At 45.6% G+C, this 19,015-nt stretch overlaps 1 protein-coding gene across 1 annotated transcript; it reads left to right on the top strand.

The window, feature by feature from the left end:
* The first annotated feature begins 6 nt into the window (after window positions 1-6).
* Window positions 7-18,216, top strand: LOC123034552 (serine/threonine-protein kinase pim-3-like). Its single transcript, XM_044451980.1, has 6 exons — window positions 7-204; window positions 6,160-6,260; window positions 11,684-11,734; window positions 11,844-12,210; window positions 14,141-14,317; window positions 15,612-18,216. Exons 1-6 carry the CDS (start codon window positions 120-122, stop codon window positions 15,767-15,769), a joined length of 939 nt encoding a protein of 312 aa, XP_044307915.1. The 5' UTR covers window positions 7-119; the 3' UTR covers window positions 15,770-18,216.
* The last annotated feature ends 799 nt before the right edge of the window (window positions 18,217-19,015 follow it).

Here is a 19,015-nt window from a genome sequence, read left to right as displayed (position 1 = left end):
GGCTTGCCTGGGATTCAGGTTGCTGCTCCGGGGTCGCGGGAGTTCTGTTTCTGCTGCTTTGATTCTGCTTCGGAACTTTCCTTGCTGGGCGATTACGAATTGGGGCCGAAGCGGCCGCGATGTCCTCCGTGCAGGTGCTTTATCCTCCGAAGATCCACCACAGCATGCTTAGCCCGGGGTTCCCCAAGGATGAGCCGACTCAGGGTAAGTGTCTAGGAGGCACCGGAGGAAAGACGGAGACTCAGCTGGGGCTGAGAGTTGGGTTCAAAGGTTCCTAACTCTGGGGAGAGATCTGGGGATCAGAGGTGGAGGAAGGAAATGGATGCATCAGCGGGCTGCAAGGAGATGGTTTATGCTTTGCAGAAAGTGCAGTGTGGGAGGCCGCTGGAAAAGGAAGAATTGTGTTTTAGGGTTGGGGTCAGATATTGACCCCCCCCTTCATAGTGCTGCAGGCTGGGCATTCACTTGTCTTTTCAGAACTATTGCCCACGACCCTGGAGCCCCTCAGCTGTCCTTTGGGTCATGGGCTTCCTGTCTGATGTCCAAAGCTTCTGAGAAGCCGTAGAGGACACATCTCGTCAAGACTACCACTTTATATTGGCTTTCTATCAGTTCAGCTGGCATGACTTTCCTCACGGAATCTTGGGAGTTGTAGTTTGCTGGAGGATGATAAGATTTATTTTTATTATATTATTTTACACAGGTTTCCCTAGCACTCTCTCACCCACTTTTGGACTACAGTTCCCAAGGTTCCATGGGGGGCGGGGGAGAGATGCAATGAATATTAAACCTGTGCATATTTGCTTATGGGAGCTAACTGCCCTTTACTGAGGCACGATGACACTGCTGAAGCTGTAGCAGGAGGCAGATAAATGTCAGAGCGGATGCGGGAAGACTGGGCTGCTTCTATCATTCTGTTTTTCTCCCCAAATGGCTTAGATCCGAGCGGGAGCCCGTGGAAGCCCACTGCCTTTGATGTTTTTGCTAAGGGAAAGAGAGAACATTGCAGAGAAAACATTGCAAACCATGCCTTTGCCCGTGTGTCGTACATTTCTAGAGGCTTGAGCGGTTCTTTTCTTGACTGGGGGAGGGGACACTGCTCTCGTCTTGACAAAGTTTGAGAAACCCAGCTCTGGGATATTTCCATCACATTGCTGGTTGCCAAGTGTAAGGAGGGCGGCAGAGTTCCAGCAATAAGACTTGATAGGTGTAACTGAAACTTGGTGGGATGACTCCCATGACTGGAATTCAGCAATGGAAGGATATAACTTGTTCAAGAATAACAGAAGGAACAGAAAGGAAGGCGGAGTCTATATGTTAAACATACATATCTCTGCACAGAAAAAAGCAGGATGAGCTAACACTAGCCAATCGAGAGCGGCAGGCTTAAAATAAATAGAGCAAGGAATAAAAATGGAACATGGAGGTTATTACTGACCATCCAGTCAAAGAGAAGATGAGGATGCAACTTTTCAAAAGCAAATTGCCAATGATGATGCATGATGTAGTAGTAATGGGGGATTTACATTTTCCTGATATCAGTTGGAAGGCAATTCTGCCAAAAAACTGCTGACTTGTCTGGCTGATAACTCCTCCAGAAAGTGGAGGAAAGAACTGGGGGAGCTAAGAAACAGGGATTACCTAGCGGTTAAGTGGTGGTTACAGGAACTCTGGGGGAAAGTGCCCTGTCATATTTGAATTCTTGATTCTAAAGGAAGCAAAAGTTGACTGCAGCCAAACACATACCCTAGATTTTTGGAAAGCCAATTTTAATAAAACAGAACAATGATAAGTATGGTCCCATGGTAAATAACTAATGAGAAAAAAGGTTCAGAATGGGTGGACATTTTTTAAAAAAATTAAATTGTATTCGTAAAGGTACAATTGGAAAACAATTCCACCAAGAAAAAGAGGTAGAGGACAACAAAAGAAGTCAATGGATGCACAGAAAGCTTAAAAGAGTATCTGAAAACAAAAAAGACACAGATAGGGAAGGAAGGCCAGGCTACAAAGGAAGTGTACAGGCAGATAGGATGGAAATGCAGGGCTGAGATCAGGAAGGCTAAAGCTGAGAAGGAGCTGAGGCTAGCAAGTGATGCTAAAGGTAGCAAAACAACATCTCTAGATATGCGCATTGTAAGAGAGGAAAGAAATGATGGTTCAACTACTCAATAAGGATAGCAAAATTATAACAAAGAAAAGGAAGAAGTGCTCAATTTCTAGTTTAGCTAAATCTCCTTCCAGAAAAGAATCTATGGCAAAGGTGGAACGCAAGCAGAAGGGGCAGGGTTGCAGCTTGAGACTGATGGGCAAAGGAACACCTTGCTTTGAATAGATTCAAACCACTAGTACCCAGTCGACAGCATCTTGTCATAATAAAGGGAAGTGGCAGAAGAACTTCCAGAACCACTGTCTATTATCTTTGAGAAATCATGGAGGACAGGTGAAGAGCCAGATGGCTGCAGGAGGGTTAATGTTTCCCTATTTTAATATTGTTCCTATCCCTGCTTTACCTTGGAGTTCTGCATTGATCAGGGGTTATTGGCTCCTTCCAATTCTACTTACTATATCATGACCAGCTGCTGTTGACTTTGCAAAAGTGTCTTGCACCTGTGTTTAAACTAGCTGTTGCTAGTTTTCTTCGTCAGCCTGCTTCCCCTTCTTCAGATTAGGGTTGGAATTGCTTTTAAGTGGGTGTCAATACTGGGTGTTAGGTGACTGGGCTGGGCAGTAAGGAAGAGACCGTGTATTCTCCTAGCACTTGGCCTTAAAGCCCTTCCTGCTTCCACAGTCAGTGTGGAGTCATTTGTGGCCAACAGCTGTGAAAAGGATGAGCAGTCTCCTGAGAGGACTAGGCAGAATTTTTTGTACTTGCCAATCATTAGGAACTGATGTTCCTAAACTGTGCCACATTTCTTTTAAAAAAAAAAATCCTTCTTACCCCTATTTGTCTCTCACACCTTATTTCTGCCTTCTCAGTAATCCTCAGAACAAACCTATAAAGCAGAGCAGTATCACTGTCCTTATACTCAAAGGAGCTGTAGGGATGAGTGCTTTGCCAAAATCTCTCCAGTAAGTTTATAGTAGAACGTAAGGGAGGAAATATTATATTTTGGATTTCAGTTTCCAGTGATTCCAACCACTAGCTAGACTGGCAGGGGCTTCTGGGAGTTGAAGTCCAAAAGTTTGGAGATCAGTCCTCTACCTACTCTTGCTTCAGCCCATGTGACACCCCCAGCACAGATGTGTTTTGTCTTTTGGTTACAGCAAATGGAGTTTTCTGTGTGAGGAATTCCTTTTTTATGGACGTTATGAAGTTGCAATCCTATGCCTACTTGATCCTAGAAGTAAGACTCATTCAACAGGAGGGAGTGTCTCTCTGGGTAGATGACATGCATTGAGTCGCACTGTAAAACTGCAATCACTGTACCTACTTTCGGGAAGTAACTCCCATTGAACACAGGAGGACTTACCGCTGAGTAGACACGTGTAAGATTTCACAGTAAAGTTAGTCAAGAATGTTGGCTACATTTAAGGTGCAATCCTGTACCTGCTTAAATAGTAGTCCTACAACTCTCAGCACGTCCCAGGCAGCTCTTTGCAAACACACACACGGGAGGAAATGGTGCTGGATCCAATAGTAGGACTACTTGGAGTAGACCCACTGAAATGCCCAGGACTAGTGGCTACGGCCAATTACTATTCTCCCCCGCTAAATAATTGTACCTGAGGAAGGAAACAAGTTTCTCCGCCCAATTCATGCCACCCTCTAGCCCTTGCGACTGCTTCGCCGCCCCCCCCCCCCCCCGTTGACATGCTTCTGAAATGGCCCGCATCCCTGCCACGGTGCAGAGCTGGCCAGAACTTTGGCCCCGCGGTGCGCTCTCACGTGACGGGGCTTCTTTACCCCCCTCCGCGCCCCTTCCTGGCACCCACAAAGTACACAACAAACAAAGGCGTCTGTTCTCCTGCCCGGCGGCGGGGGAAAAGACTACCTGATGTGGCAGACCGCTGTCCTGCCCACGCCGGCCTCCCCCACCGAGCGCAAGAAGTTCTCTCCTGGGCTGAGCAAACAAGCCCGCCGCATCTTCGCTGCCGTATTATCAAAGCGTTTATGGCCGGAGCTCCCCGACTCAGGGGCATTTCTCGCATTCCAAGGGAGCTTAAGGCAGAGATACGCAAGCAGTTTACGGCTCTCTCGGCTTATCGTTTCCTAAAGCTTGCATTGCGGGAAAGTGAAATTTAAGTTAGCGGGCTCGGCCGAGAGAGATGGAAAAGATGACGTAGTCATCTGGCGTCTAGATGGAGGCTGATCTGGAGACGTCTGGTTTGCCTGCAAAGGGCTTTGAAATCCAGAGTCTCACTTCATTTAATCAACGCAGTTGTTATTAGTCATTTCCCCGGCTGGTTTGTTCAGATCCCCCGCATTAAAGATAAGGGACTGAGGCTGAGCTTGTGTGGCCTCCCGAGCTATTTTATGCACTAGGGCAGACCTCTAATAAGGTCTAAGTCTGGCCTTTAGACTGAGCTCTGGCTAAGGCTGAATTTTAAATGATGAGCATAGGAGTGACGGGAAACGTTGGAGAGGTGGTAAACTTCTCTTTGGTGGTGTGCAATATCTGCGTAAAATCCTACTATTCTACTTCGAGTGGACCCATCGAAAGAACTGAATTTAAGTTATTAAAATGAATGAAATTTAATTCAGACATAACTAAGTCCACCCTAAGTAGAACTTAAGTTGCAGCCGACTCAAGGTATTATGTAGGCACACCTATAGTGCCCCCACCCCTAAGTATGGCTGCTGGTGGAATTTAGTTTTCTTTGACTTTGTGCCGTTAGGAAATCAGAATGATCAAACCTAGGAGAATAGCGTTTGCTGCTGTTAGCCAAACCGAAGTGTTTAGCGCACCCAGTTTGCAAAGTAATACTCTGTCCCATCGGATGATTGAGCCATTGTCTTTCAATGAATACCTTCTTTCGGGTTGGCTATGTTGACAGTCTTCCTAGACAAAGATTAAACAGAACAGAATAGGCTATCTAGTAACAGCAGCGGGTCCCAACACCGCGATGGGGGAGCCGGTCCTTCTCGAGATTCAACGGAGCGATAAGATAACCTGGCGATGGTGCACACTCCTTCAGACGATGCCTATCTGTAGTCTGCATTTGCAATAACGATAATAATAACGTTGGGAGTTGTTGCGTAGCTCAAGTGACTTGTTAGATAATCTGCCTCTCCTAAGCACGCCCGCCTGAGGGTCTGGAAGGAATACCCTCTGTAAACCAAAGCCGGTTGGCTGCTGCTTTTAAACCGTCAATTATTGCAACTCAGCCCCTTTCTGGAAAAGATCGAGAGCTTTAATGTCGGGTACAAAAGCGCTCCAATAGAAGATAAGCTCATAGGCACAAATCGTGCGGTTTGAGAACAGATTCCCTGTAAAGTGCAAACCCGCCTTGCCGGTGCATCACACGTGGGTAAACAAGCTTCGGGAGTGGGGAGGGCAAAGTTATCGCGCGCCTTTCCTCGATTGGCTGCTGCCGCGCGCCGCTGCCCTTGTCATTCGTTGCAGATTCTAGTATCGCCGCCCCCATTGATGCGATTTCTTCCCCGCCCGCTGAGGCTCGCTGACTGTTTCATCCCCAGGCGGTTTAGCCCCGCCCTGCTGGCGGGCGAGCGAACTCCTGCCTTCTCTCGGATTGGCCGAGCCTTTCCCCCGCTTCTTGTGGCTCGCCTTCCCATTAGCCAGGGGCGGCGTGGGGTTGGAATCCTGGTAACAGAGAAGGAATTTCCAGGCGCACGCGGCCGCCACAATATTGGCGAGGCCAGGCGAGGGCAGGGCAGGGCGGGGCTCTGGAGGAGGAGGGTTTTAAACCGGCTGCTCGGCGTGGCCGCTCGCTGTCCGGCTGGCCATGCTGTTGGCTAAGGGTCCCGCTCACCACTCAGCTCCTGCAGGGCCGCTGGCGCCCGATGCCGCTCAAGAGGAGCCTTGCTACGTGGGTAAGCGGCGCGCCCGCGCAGCACGTGGGGCGGTGTGTGGGTGTCTTTGTGAATGGGAGCCCAGGTAGCGGGCAGGGGCGGGGAAGAGGGATTTGCAGGCGCCTTTGCGCAGACTGGCTCCGACACAGCACGCCGACCCTCTGCTTTATCCCTCTCTCTCGTAGGAAAGACCACCTTGGAGACGCGCTACCGTCTGGGAGCGTTGATCGGGAGCGGCGGCTTCGGCACGGTCTACGCAGGGACGCGGCTCAGTGATTCCCAACCTGTGAGTGAACGAGCGGCGACTTTTAACATTATTCCTAGAAGCTTGGGATGGGGGGAAGAAACGGAATTTCAGCTTTCCCTGCCCTAGTGCCCTCCAGTTGGACTGCAGCTTCCATCATTCTGCCTAACAGGTAGGAGATTTGCAGTCCAAGACAAGCGGAGGGTGCCAAGATAGGGAAGGCTCGTGTATAGCATGAGAGAGCAGTGGTGGCTTCTAGCACAATGGTGCAGGGTGGGCGTTTCTGTGCCTTATGCTTACCTCGCCCTGCTTGCAAGCTCTTATGCATCCTCAAAGAGAAACGAACGAACTTGGCTTGTGGGGGAGTGGCTGCAGGGAGACACGTGTCACTCTTTTGGTAAAAAGTCCATAGGATTTGCTTAGGATGCATCCAGATAAAGATTTCTGGTCCAGACTTAAGCTTTAAGGCCTCCTGTGTTTTCCCAGTGCTTTCATTCCTTTTTTAAATCCAAAAAGAAATTAGTTACTGAGGATAAGACACACTGTCTTTCAATCTTAGTTGTAGCTGTGGTTGTCTTCCCTTGGCCCTCATGTTTCTCCCCGTTTATTAAAGAGTCTTGTTTAGGATGGCCGGTGTCGCAGGGGTGCATTCCTCTTAGCTGGAGGACTGGATTCCATTGCACAGACCTTCCTGAGGCTGGATTCCAGTGGTGGGTGGGGCTGAAGGCAAAGGGGGCGGGACCAACATTCCAGCTCTTTTTTGCTCAAAGCATTTACTGTCATGCAAAAGCGGGGGGGGGGGCAGGGGCTATCAAGGGCACAGGGTTTGACTGGAGGGAGGGGCTACAGGGGCCCCCAGAGGACAGGTTAAGAATCTCAGGAGGGTTGAATCCAGTCCTTGAGATGTGCTGCATCCTTCACAAATTATGCCTTAGACTCCTTCCTGTGCTGGGCAGCTTGTGAAGTTTTTGCCTTCTTCACTTGGAATGGCTCATCGACGGAGTTTCCTGGGATCTGACTAGTTAATCATAGAACAGTAGAGTAGGTGGAACAGGCTATAAAGCCATCAAGACCAATTCCCTGACCAACCCACTTTTCATTCACTCCAAGTGAAAAGCATCCCTGATAAGATGACTATCCAACTGCCTCAGTTACTCCATGTCCTTGGCTTTGGAATGATAGAGCAGAGATCTTGGTTCTCTTCTGTGTAACAGCCTTTCAAGTATTTAAAAAGTTTTTCAAGCCTGAACATGCCCAGTTCTTTCCATCTCTTCCCATTAGACATTGTTTCCAGACCCCTGATCATCTGCATTGCTTTTTTTCTCTGAACCTTTTCCAGTTTGTCTGCATCATTCTTAAAGTATGGTGTCCAGAATTGGATACACAAGATGTGGCCTACCTAGTGCCGAATAGGGGGAACCAGTACCATGCGTGATCTGGAAGCTATATTTCTATTAATGTAGCCCAATATGGCATTTGCTTTATTTGCAGCTACTCGTGCATCACACTATTGACTCATTCTTAATACTGACTTATTTTCTATTCCTTTTAAAATGATTTTAAATAACAATAAAGCATCTATGAAAATTATAGCTCACTAATGGCATTTTTACAAGCTCTGTTTAGTAAATTGTATATAATTAGCTTTCAATTTATCATTAAACTCTTCAGTCGGTCTGCTGTTTATGTAAATAGTTTTGCCATTACTGCATATTCAGCTAGTTTATTTTTCCAATCTTCTTTACTTGGGTGTCTTCTGCTTTCCATTTTGATGCTATTATAACTCTAGCTGCTGTTATCATATTTAAATTATTCTACCATATTCCTTGGCACAGTGTCTGGTATAATACCCAGTAGCATATTCTTAATGTTTATATGAAAGTTAGTTTTCAAATTTTTATGTATTGCTGCTTGTATTTCTTTCAAAAATTTAAACTTTCTTACATGTCCACCAAATAGGGTAAAAGTCCATGCATTTCCTTACATTTCTGGCACTTTCCATCATAATTCTTATCCATTTTCTCAATGACTTTTGGTGTAATATACCAATGAAAAAACATCTTGTGCCAATGTTATCTTAGTGAATGACTAGCTGTGAATATTAAATCATCCACAAAGTCTCCCATTGGCCAAAATATGTTTCTCAAAATTTGCCTCCAACTTATATATTTTAATTTGTTCCGTTTCAGTGCTATATTGCTTATAAATTGCTTATAAATTCATCCCAATAGGTGATCTTTTTGCTGTGTAATCAAATTTTTAAATTATGCCAGGTCTCGTATGCTACCTTTTCCTTTATGAATTTCCCTTTTCAATCTTGAATTCAATTCATAGTAAAGAAGCCATTCTATCTTTTCCTTCAGCTTTTAGTTTTTGCCAAGGCTTGATTTCTCCTGGTTGATTGATCATATTTCCATATATTATAAAGCGTCATTGGCTTTCCTTACATGCTTCTCATAATATGCATCTATTAGAGACATCAGAGGAGAAATTGGAGGTTTAATTCTCCTTCTTATAGAATACTAAGTTCTTATTAAACCATCTCTAAGTGCATGGCAAATGTTTTATGTTAAAGCTTTTTTGATTGGTTCCTTACTCCACAGATAATTATGTACTCCTTCCAAATCTGTTTTCAATTTCACTAATCTTTAATTAGGATTTATAATCTAATTTTAATATTTTTGTTTTCTTCTTACTGATTTTATAGCCAGAGAAATATCCAAATTTTTCAATCTATTATATACTGTATGGATTTAAGATCATCAACACTATATCATTGACATAATTTTTCATTTTATATTCTCCATTTACATTCAGGCCTTTTATTTTTGGGTCTTTTTTACCTAAAACTTCCAAAATAAAGATAAATAAAAGTGGTGATAATGAGCATCCTTGATGTGGTTTTTTTCCATCGGAAAACTATTGGTTAGTACTCCATTTATTTAAGTCTTTTTGTGTTGCTTTGTATGAATTGTTTGTATCCAGTTCATAAATCTTTGTTTACAGAAAGGACCAAGACACATTATCAAATGCCTTTTCTCTTACTGGCAGTATTGAGCCAGGTATCTCCCACATTCTAATTATGCCTTTGGTTTCCTCTTCCTAGGTGCAGAACTTTTCATACTGAATTTCATTCAATTGCTTTCAGTCCAGTGCTCCAGCCTATCAAGATCACTTTGAATGTTGTTTCTGTCTTCCAGGGTATTACCTATTCCACCCAGTTTTGTGTCTTCTGCAAATCTGATAAGCATTCCTTCTACTACTTTGTCCAAGTCCTTAATAAAAATGTTGAGGAGCACTGTTCCCTCTTCTCAATCTGTAGCCAATTGAAGAGCTACCTAATAGTTGTTCCATCTGGAGCACTTTTAGCCAATTTTCTGATCAGAATGTCACAGGATACTTTGTCAAAAGCTTTGCTGAAATCAAGATGTATTAAGTGTACAGCATTCCCACAGTCCACAAAGAAGCCTACCTTATTAAAAAAGAGAGAGAGATCAGATTAGTCAGGCAAGACCTGTTCTTGAGAAATACGTGCTGGCTTCTCTTAGTTAGAAAAATACACCTAGCAGAATTCACTCTTTGATGAGGATCAAACTTTTTTAATAGTGTATATAGTGTCTACATTGGGCATGTTAAGTTGCTGTATAATATATTTATAGGATGCGGTTGCTCTCCACCCTTTTTTATGCTGTGGCTTGTCTTTCATGTTCCATTTTTGTATTTGAGTAGAAATAGTTGGTTACAAAATGATGCATGTTCATTTGTTGCTAATGGCTGGCAGATGCTTAAATTACTACGCCCATTGTGGACAAAACTTTAAATTGCGAAAGCAGAGGATGAGGAGGTGTAGCAGCCCATCTCGCCCACAGATTTGTCCTGTGCGGACACTGCAGAGTTGAGCATCCATGTTGGCTGTCGTTGTGGAGGATAGAACACTGCTTTGATAGCACATCCTTTGAATATGTCAGAAATTTTAAGGTGAGCTCTGTAACAGGTTCTGATGGCTTTCTTTTCAAAAGAGTCAAATTCCGTTTGTACGGTCTTTAAACTGACTCCTTTTTCAAAGGGCAGAACATGCCCCGTTAAGAGTTCTAGATTAGGGACTGTCAGTTGTCTTTAAAAAAAATATATTTATCAACCAACTTCATGCACATTGAATCATTTTTGGTGCATTTTTGCAGCTGTAAATCCAAAAGAAGCCACTAGTTAAAACATTTTTCTCTCAAGCGGATAAGAGAAAATTTAAACTTTTGTTTTTCTTGGGGGCTGGGTTAAGTAGATTTTTCCAGTGAGGAGACATTCCTTTTGTAATAATAAATCGCCAGTAACCCTCTTTTTGCAGGATCTTAAATTGTAAGGAATATTTCAGTGAAAGTCATGTCAAACCCAAGATGGCATCTGCTCAGATATCAGGAGAACTAATGCTCTTTTAACTGGGTATTCGATAAGACTTGATAAAGAACTCCCATAATCCATGGGAAAAATTAGATCAGAACATACCACAGGGCACTCCTAACATTATTGAGTGTATTCAATACAGTTCACATAATATCTTTTTGCCTTTTTGAAAACAATCAGCTTTTGCTGGTTCTATATTTAAAAAATCTACAACATTGAATTAGATGAACCGTTCTCTGATACTAAATGACTATCCTTTCAATATTCTTTTGACATATTTCTTAAAGACAAAGCTTTATCAAGCTTTGGAAGAGTTTGGTTGTTTGCAGAAGCCAACTTCTCTTCTTCCCCCATTTAGATAGACAAAAAATGCAGTGGTGCCAGGGCTTTCAGGGCTCGTTCGTAGCAGGGATGCTAACACCATTCTCTTCTCCCCCACCACCAACTTCAGTTTCCTCTACAATAGCACAGTAGCTGGGTAAAATAAATTCCTCTGTTTTGGTGAATAGTGTTTGTGGTGGCCTGATCTTGAATGGGCAATTCAGACCCATTAATTTTGCAAAACAGTGGCTCCTGCTGGAGATGAAAACTGCTAGTATTGATTTGTTTATCTGGATCGACATAGGTGCATCATTTTTGGAGTATCCTTGGGGACATGGCCGTAGGGTTCAGAGTGTTGGAGTGGGACTCCAGGCATCTGGGTTCAACGCTCCATTCAGGAAACCACTCAGTGACTTTGGGCCAGTTGCTGCCTCTCAGCCTATCCTACCTCACAGGATGGATGAAGATAAAAATAGAAATAACTTTGTAAGGCACCATGGATCTTTTGTGAGAAGAAGAAAGGTGGGATATAAATGAAATTTGATGGTGGTGGTGGTGATGGTGATGCATTCCACAATTTACCACTACACCACAAAGGGACTTGGGCTTGGAGTTCCCACTGAACTTCACCTGCTGGGTCAGGTCTGACTACAGCGTTGCTACAAAGCTAGCTTCAGGTCTAAAAGGGTTGATGACTGTGGTAGTGCATGTTGCTTCTTGACGTTATACTTGTATTATCTTTTCAGGTGGCCATTAAATATGTTTCCAAGGAGCGTGTCTTGCAATTCCAGCACTTGGTGAGTTCTGCAGATGATCCTTCCCTTCGACTATTGCAATGACTCCTCTACTGCTTGGGCTGCAGGCAGTGCCAAGCACCGAACCAACCTAGCTCTGTTTTGTCTCCAGAATGGTACCCTTGTTCCTTTGGAAGTCGTTTTGCTGAAGAAGGTGTCCTCCCCAGGTTGTCGAGGTGTCGTCCACCTCCTGGATTGGTTTGAGCAGCCCGACTCGTACTTCATCGTTATGGAGCGCCCCCTTGTGTCTCAGGACCTGTTCGATGTCATCACAGACCGGGGTCCGCTCCCGGAGAGCTTGGCTGCCAGTTACTTCCGGCAGGTGGTAGAGGCAGTGCGCCATTGCCACTTGTGCGGTGTCTTGCACCGGGACATAAAGGATGAAAACATCTTGGTAGATCTCCTGCAAGGTGACCTTAAGCTCATAGACTTTGGCTCAGGTGCATTGCTTCGGGATTCTCCATACACAGATTTTGATGGTGAGCATGCTGTGTGTGATGGAGAGGGAGGGAACAACTCTCAGTGTGACTTCAGGAAAGACCCTGGGCTAAAACCCAGGGGAGGTGCTGCTCATCAGTGCAGACAAAACTGCGGTAGAGTGACTAAGGGGACCTGACTTGGTCTAGGCAGCTTTCCCCTGGAAGTGAGCAGGATATGGGAAGAAAACACAGCCACAGTCTCTGAACGAAGCAAGCTCGCATGTATTGAGTCAGACCATTGGCCCATGTAGTCCAGTGCTGTTGGCACTGGCTGGCAATGGCTCTTTGTGAGTTTCAGGCAGAAGTTTTTTTTCTCTGTTTCCAGGAGAAACCAAGGATTGAACCTGGGGGCTTCTGTATGTAAAACAGGCACTCCGCCACTGAGCTGTGGCTCATCTGAGGAAAGCAGGACCCTAATGCAAGACAACCGTCACAAGCTTGGCTTAAAATGCACTAACCACCCCAAACAGAGAAATGATTCTGCTGTCAAGGCCTTCAGGTTGCAAGGCAGCTTCCTTATGGAAGTAGACAAGGCTGATTCGGACGGGTGTGAAGCCTTCTATATAGGCCTTTTCTGGGCCTGCCAGGAGTGCAAAGCCCAGGCTGCAGCTAAAATGAGTCCCTGTTGGAAAGTTCACAGGAAGCTCTCTGCCCATTCAAGGAATGGGCTGAAGGGCTTTCAGGGCTGTGTTGGGGACCTTTGACACTGTGCATCACCTCCTCTGAGGAGCATCCGGCAGATTCCAGTGGAGAAGAATTCTGTGTATGTGCACAAGGAGAGCTCCTAGACGCAAACTTCCACCCTGAGTATAGTGATATGTGCAGAGAGCTCTTTCTTTGAACATCTTATAGATGGTAGCTAGTAGGGATAAGGGAAGGTGTGGGGTTACTTCAGGTGCTCCTGAGAGGCCTTATGCATGTTAATTGAACACATGGAGAGGTTTGTTGTGTGAGCCCAATTTTGTGTCTCCACTATACGAATTTGACTAACCCACAAGTTGATGAAAGAGCCTTTATGCTGTTCATTGGATCTCCTCCTTTGAAAGTAGTTTGAAGGCCTAAGCAGTCTTCTTTTTCTTACACTGACCTGTTTCTTTTCAGTTAAGAACTGTCATTTCTTGTCATCTAAACAAGATCAGATTGCTAGATAAGTCTTCTGACAGCAGCTCCATTCCTGCTTTGACGTGCTTGACCGCAGTAATGTGGAGCAGTTGCCCCTTTTCATCCTCCAAGCTTACAAATATTGTCAATATGTGTGTGGAGGAGAAATTCCAGTTGGTCATTGGTAACTGTTGGTTGAGCTGTGTATACACAGAATGAGGAGATGGGATTGGAGTGCACTTTGGTGTATGTATCCTAAGTCACTGGCCTGGACTGGGCAACTTCAGCATTGTAATCAATATTAGAATATAGCTAGTTCCTTTCATTGCTGCGGGTCTGCTCTGCAGGACTGACGTTGGATGTGACTTAGACTGTAGATGAAGGCTCACATGGTGAATTCTGTTTGATCAACATGATTACTTGAGAGGGAATTTTTCCTTTTGCATAGAGGAGCCTTAATGATGTTCACTGAAGATTGCAGTAGGCATGCAGATAGAATCTCATTTTGTGGCTGGGGAAAACTGATATACCTGTGGCCATCCCTTGCATCTACTAACCGTCTGAATATACTGTTCTGTCTAACTTTTGCTGTCTGGGTAGGACCACCCTTTGCCTCACAAGGACAGTGAAGACTTTGGCTGTAGCCGTTTAGTTTACTGTTTTACTTTGTTTTATTGTAAGACCATTCTGAGACTTTTGGTAATGAGGATGGTATAGGGAAAACTTTAGATAGATAGATAGATAGATAGATAGATAGATAGATAGATAGATAGATAGATCCCGTGGAGACTCCAGGCTTGGCCTCACCTTTTCTTTTCTGTCCCTGCAGGCACGCGGGTGTACAGCCCCCCTGAATGGATAAAATATCACTGCTACCATGGCTTGCCGGCCACGGTGTGGTCACTGGGAGTGCTGCTCTATGATATGGTGTGTGGGGACATCCCTTTTGAAAGCGATGAGGAGATCCTCCTTGGGAAGCTCCACTACCACTGCACAGTATCCTCAGGTAAAAGTTCAGCTGTTGGCCACAGGCAGGCAAGGTTAGGCTGTGGAACATGTGCCAGAGACTGGGGAGATTCAGACTCCAGTCCCGGTGCCTCAGTGCTTTCACACACCTCTCCAAGTTCCTTCTCTATGTGATATTTTCTAGAGGTGTAACCGCAAGAGGAATATCTGGGCAAGATTTTCTGGCCCCTCTGTATACAGCAGCTTTCCGGTGCGCTCCAGATTTGTTGGTCTTCAACTCCCTTCAGCAGGAATTGAAGGGCACCAGGACGCAGAAGGCTGGCATTGCGGCCCCCAGCATGACTGACGAATATTGCCGCATGCACACTGCTGACTGCTAACACAATCCATGTGGTTAAGGGAAGAAGGGCAGAGTAGTGTGTCCCCATCCTTCTCTGTTGCCACCAGGTGGAAATATTCCCCCTGCCCTCAGATGCCTCCACCGTGCCTGTCTTTAAAACTCTTCAGGTCTCCAGTATCTGCATTAGGTGGTGATGTTTGCAGAATGGAGGGGTTTAGTTATTAGATGGATGGGTAATCACAGTTTCAAATAATGAAGTTTTAACATTTTTCTAAGAAAATTATGACTAGGAAGAAGTTCTACTATTGGTATTACAAAAGCGTGTGCAGTTTTACATATGGCAAAATAATATAACCAACAGGGAGATAAAACACCAGGATAAACACATCCAGTTCACCTAGCCAGACAGGTTGTGTCCTTATTTTATGTAGGCCCATTTCCCAAGCAATATTACTTATTGCCATAGATGGCAGTACTCTGCGTGAATTCTCCAATCTTTAATTTCCTGGCTTTCTTTTTAAAATTTCAGTGTTCTGTTAAATATGTTTACATGGCAAACTGCATATTGCTAGGAGATACGCAGTACGCATTGCTTAATCCTTTAAGGAGTTTTGTGTATGTCATCCAGACTCAGTGATTGACCTACTTCTAATTTGTCAGTTAGCCCTGGGATGTCACAGTGATTGGGACTTAAGAAGAGTTAGTGACAGTCTGTTGCCCTTTCGATGGGCCAGCCTCCCTCTTAAGTAGATGAATTGTTCTCGGTGTGAATGACTCTCCTTGATTTTTTTCAACTGGGTTGAGCATTAACTCACAGACTGGCTCTAATATAACACAGTCCTGAGTCACCTTGGGCAAGGTAATTATCCTCCAACCTCAGTTCCCTGTCTCTGAAATAGGGATAGTTGTGGCCTGCTTCTCTGCGCTTTAAAGAAGAGAAGGCACTTGATCTGCTAGCTGGCACAGCACTAACGGCTGCCTCCTTCCTTGACAGACTGCCGTCACTTGATCGAGTGGTGCCTTTCGCTGGCCCCGGAGAAGCGACCTTCCTTGGAGCAGATCCTGGCCCACCCCTGGCTTCTGGCTTTCCTGGAGCAGAGTGGCCGTAAAGTGCAGCAGCCCACAGTCCCTAAAGCCAGCACCAGCCTGTGACTGTAGCGGCCACCGGACAGTGCTGGAGATGCCCTGTCATGGAGGGGACAGTTGCATCTTGGTTTCTCCCATGAGAACAGGCTGGTGTAACCCTACCACTTATTCCTGCTGATTCGCTGAGCGGCTGCCCTGGCAGAGATGTTATCACTGGGGTGATGTGTGGCAGTCGCCCTGTCCACCCAGTTAGACAATGGGGCTGACACGTGGCCCCTACACGCAACAGTCGAGACCAATGGGCACTGTTCTGTTTACACAAAGACTCTGGCTGCCCCAGGCATAAGGGGCAGAAGACTGGCGCCAGGCAAGCAGTGTCGAAAGGCTTCTGTGCAGGCTTGCTGCTGTGCGCACCTTGATCGGCATTGACCCTCCACAGGACCTCCTCCACGGGAGGTAGCGGGACTGGACGAACCTTTTAATGCACCACGGCTCTGGCAATGTCTCTGCATGGGCCGCATTCGTTCTTATTTATTTAGCGTGACGTTCCTTTGGGAGCCTGTGCCATTCCCTCCTCTGTTAATACCAAGAGTCTATCTGCTGCCACACTTTTGGATGTAGAAATGTTCTCTTCAGTCCAGCCAGGAAGTAATATGGATACCATAACATCTCACCTCCTCACCCCAAGTTTCCATTCCTGTCCAGCCATTCCAAGTTTGAACCCAGTTTCCAGTGCCTGATCTGCTTTCTCTCTCTCTCTTTCCCCCTCTCGTTCTGCTTTTTAGGTTGAGGGCCCAAGCTCATGAAAAAGTGCGCACACAATGGGAAAGTCAATCTATAAGTACAAGATCTTATTTGATTGAACTTCTTGAAAATAAAAAGTCCTCGGCTCCAAGCTTCAGAACCTCAGTTGCTTGTAAGCTACAGCTAGGGCTGGATGCACTCAAAAGCTTCTGGAAGTTTATTAAGTGCTACTTTAATAGTCTGATTTTATGGCTAGCAACAGTTTGAAGAATCCCCCGTTTCTGCTTTTGAACTGTCTCTGGAAGCCCTGCCCCTGTTCCTTGCTCCTCATCCTGGGAGAGCTTGAAGCTGAATTCAGCCACCACTTGTGAATGTTCCAGATTGTCCCCTCCACCCCTTTGACTGCAAATCAGTTTTGGAAGCGCAGGTCATGTTTAGTTAGTGCAGGCTTTGCGATGCAGATATATTTTTTTTTCTTTGAAGCTGAATATAGGAGTTTCTTTCATCTCCTGATAGTCTTCCAGCACCACCCAACTTCTTTTGTGTGTGCTTTAGAAGTTCATAGGACGATAGGAGCCCATGGCCTGGAGCCCTTGAGTCATGTGAGAGCGGCGGGCCAGTCCTGCTCTTTTAATGGAAAACTGAGCTTTGCAGGGCAGTAACAGCCTTTTCAGATTTGTGAATCTGCCCTAGAAAGGGGGTTAGGGTACTTTGGGTTGTACTTCTAAAGATTCTTGGGGCCTTCCAAGCTGGGTGGGGAGGTCAGCACATCTGTTGCTCAGGCCTGCTTCTTCTGTCGCAGTGCTCCTTTCTGCCATTTAGAGGAGGAGAAGCCCCACAACTTCCTGGTAGCTCCATGGACAGTTACTTTCAACAGTGGTGAAATGCAGTGCAGAGCCACTGTTCAGGCAGGCTTTAAGTTAGGCCACCTATGCAGGAGTCCACAGCTTTTGGCCAGCCTGTTTACCGGCCACAAGGCTGCCTACCCTGGAGTAGGAGAGTCTTGCTTGATGTTGCACTCTGTTAAAAAGCCAGTGGGGAGAACACCCAGTACTTGAGCTGGAAAGGGGAGTGCTATCTCGGCTCTGCCTGGCTCCAGAGGGACTTGGAAATAAGACAACTTCCTGAGCCATTTTCTGAGGCTCAAGAGTGGCATCGGGAAGAGCGCCTCATCAGAAATCCGGCTCTCCCTGATGCTACTGGGTAAAGCATGCATTCCCCAAGGGTCACCCGGTGGGTGCATTTGTGGGTCCTGACGCCCGCACCAAGCGGAGAGCCTGGTGGGTTGAGCAGTCTTAAAATCCCCGTCTGCTTAACATCAGCTTTCTGGTATTGCCTGTCCTCATTAAGACATATTCCCACAAGTGGCAGCTGGGGCAGAGTGCTTGCCAGGAGAGGGTTGGGTGGGCAGCAAGGACACGCACCCAACATAGGGAAGTGCCAGTTTTCATTTCCGAGTCTACTGCCTCTGACAATGTAGCTACAGAGTATTTATATGCCAGTTCAGGGTTTGATTTTGTACTTGTGAATTTGTGTGTGTGTTTTGCTTTGTTACTGCCTCCCATGCACATCTGTGCATCCACATAATGCAGTGCCTCGTCCATTTTTGGACTCCAGTATCTACGAAGACCGTTCTGGGATTAAATAAATTTTTATAAGAAGAAAATGACTCCTCATCTGTAGTTGCATTATTAAAATTTGTATAATTTGCAGTATTTGTATATCTACACAGAATATATTTTAATACAGTCACAAATGTGTTTATTCCATTTATAGTCCCTCTTTTTTCTGCAGGAAGCCCAGGTGGCTTAAATGATTCACTCCATTACATCCTCACAACAACCTTATGGGGTAGATTAGGCTGAGAATCAGTGACTGGCCCTAAGTCACCCAGTGAGTTTCAGGGCTGTGTGGGGACTAGAACCTACATAGACTTCTAGTTTATATACAACCACTAGTGAAATACATCTGTCATATAACTTAACAGATAATGCCAGTTTCCATTTGTTAGCCAGGGTAAACTGGTGAAGCATGCATGCTTTCCAAAGGCATTAAGAACTGGCTGCATACTGTTGCCTTGAGCCACATTACGGCTGGTTCTGCTAGCAGAAACTCTGGGGATACACTGGCAGTTGTCTAGATCTCCTGGCCTTGAGTTTTGTCAGCAACAAAACCTGCCTGGCTTGATGGTTAATGGGCAGCTTGTATAGCCCCTGCCCCGCCAAATACACCAGCTATTGCCTTCTGCACTTGGCCAAAGGGCACTGCCCCACAGGACACCTTAATGTAATCCAGTTTGAGGTTACTAGTGTATGAACCTCTTTCGAGGCTTTGCTGCTCTGGAATGGCTGCAATTGACACTAACCGATGTTGGCAGCTGGTGCTCCCAAGTTGTTGATCACCTGACAAAGATCCAGTGACAAAGATGGATCCAGGAATATCCACAAACTTTGGACCTGTTCTTCAGAGGGTGTGCAGCTCCATCCAGAACGGGTAAACAAGCCATTTCATGGACCTGGAAGGCAGCAACTTCTAAGGTCCTTTATCAAGATGCAGCCTTGGCTTACT

This window comes from Varanus komodoensis, unplaced genomic scaffold (assembly GCF_004798865.1).
Source record: "Varanus komodoensis strain SLA01 unplaced genomic scaffold, ASM479886v1 scaffold6_4, whole genome shotgun sequence".
Taxonomy (NCBI): Eukaryota; Metazoa; Chordata; class Lepidosauria; order Squamata; family Varanidae; genus Varanus; species Varanus komodoensis.
Note: the sequence above shows the minus strand (reverse complement) of the source record. Positions and strands in the feature narration are given on the sequence as shown.

Coding starts and splice junctions, on each gene's coding strand:
- LOC123034552 (XM_044451980.1), top strand. CDS start 120: ATGTCCTCCGTGCAGGTGCTTTATCCTCCGAAGATCCACCACAGCATG. Junction 11,735..11,843: donor TCTTGCAATTCCAGCACTTG/GTGAGTTCTGCA, acceptor TTTTGTCTCCAG/AATGGTACCCTTGTTCCTTT. Junction 12,211..14,140: donor TCCATACACAGATTTTGATG/GTGAGCATGCTG, acceptor CTGTCCCTGCAG/GCACGCGGGTGTACAGCCCC.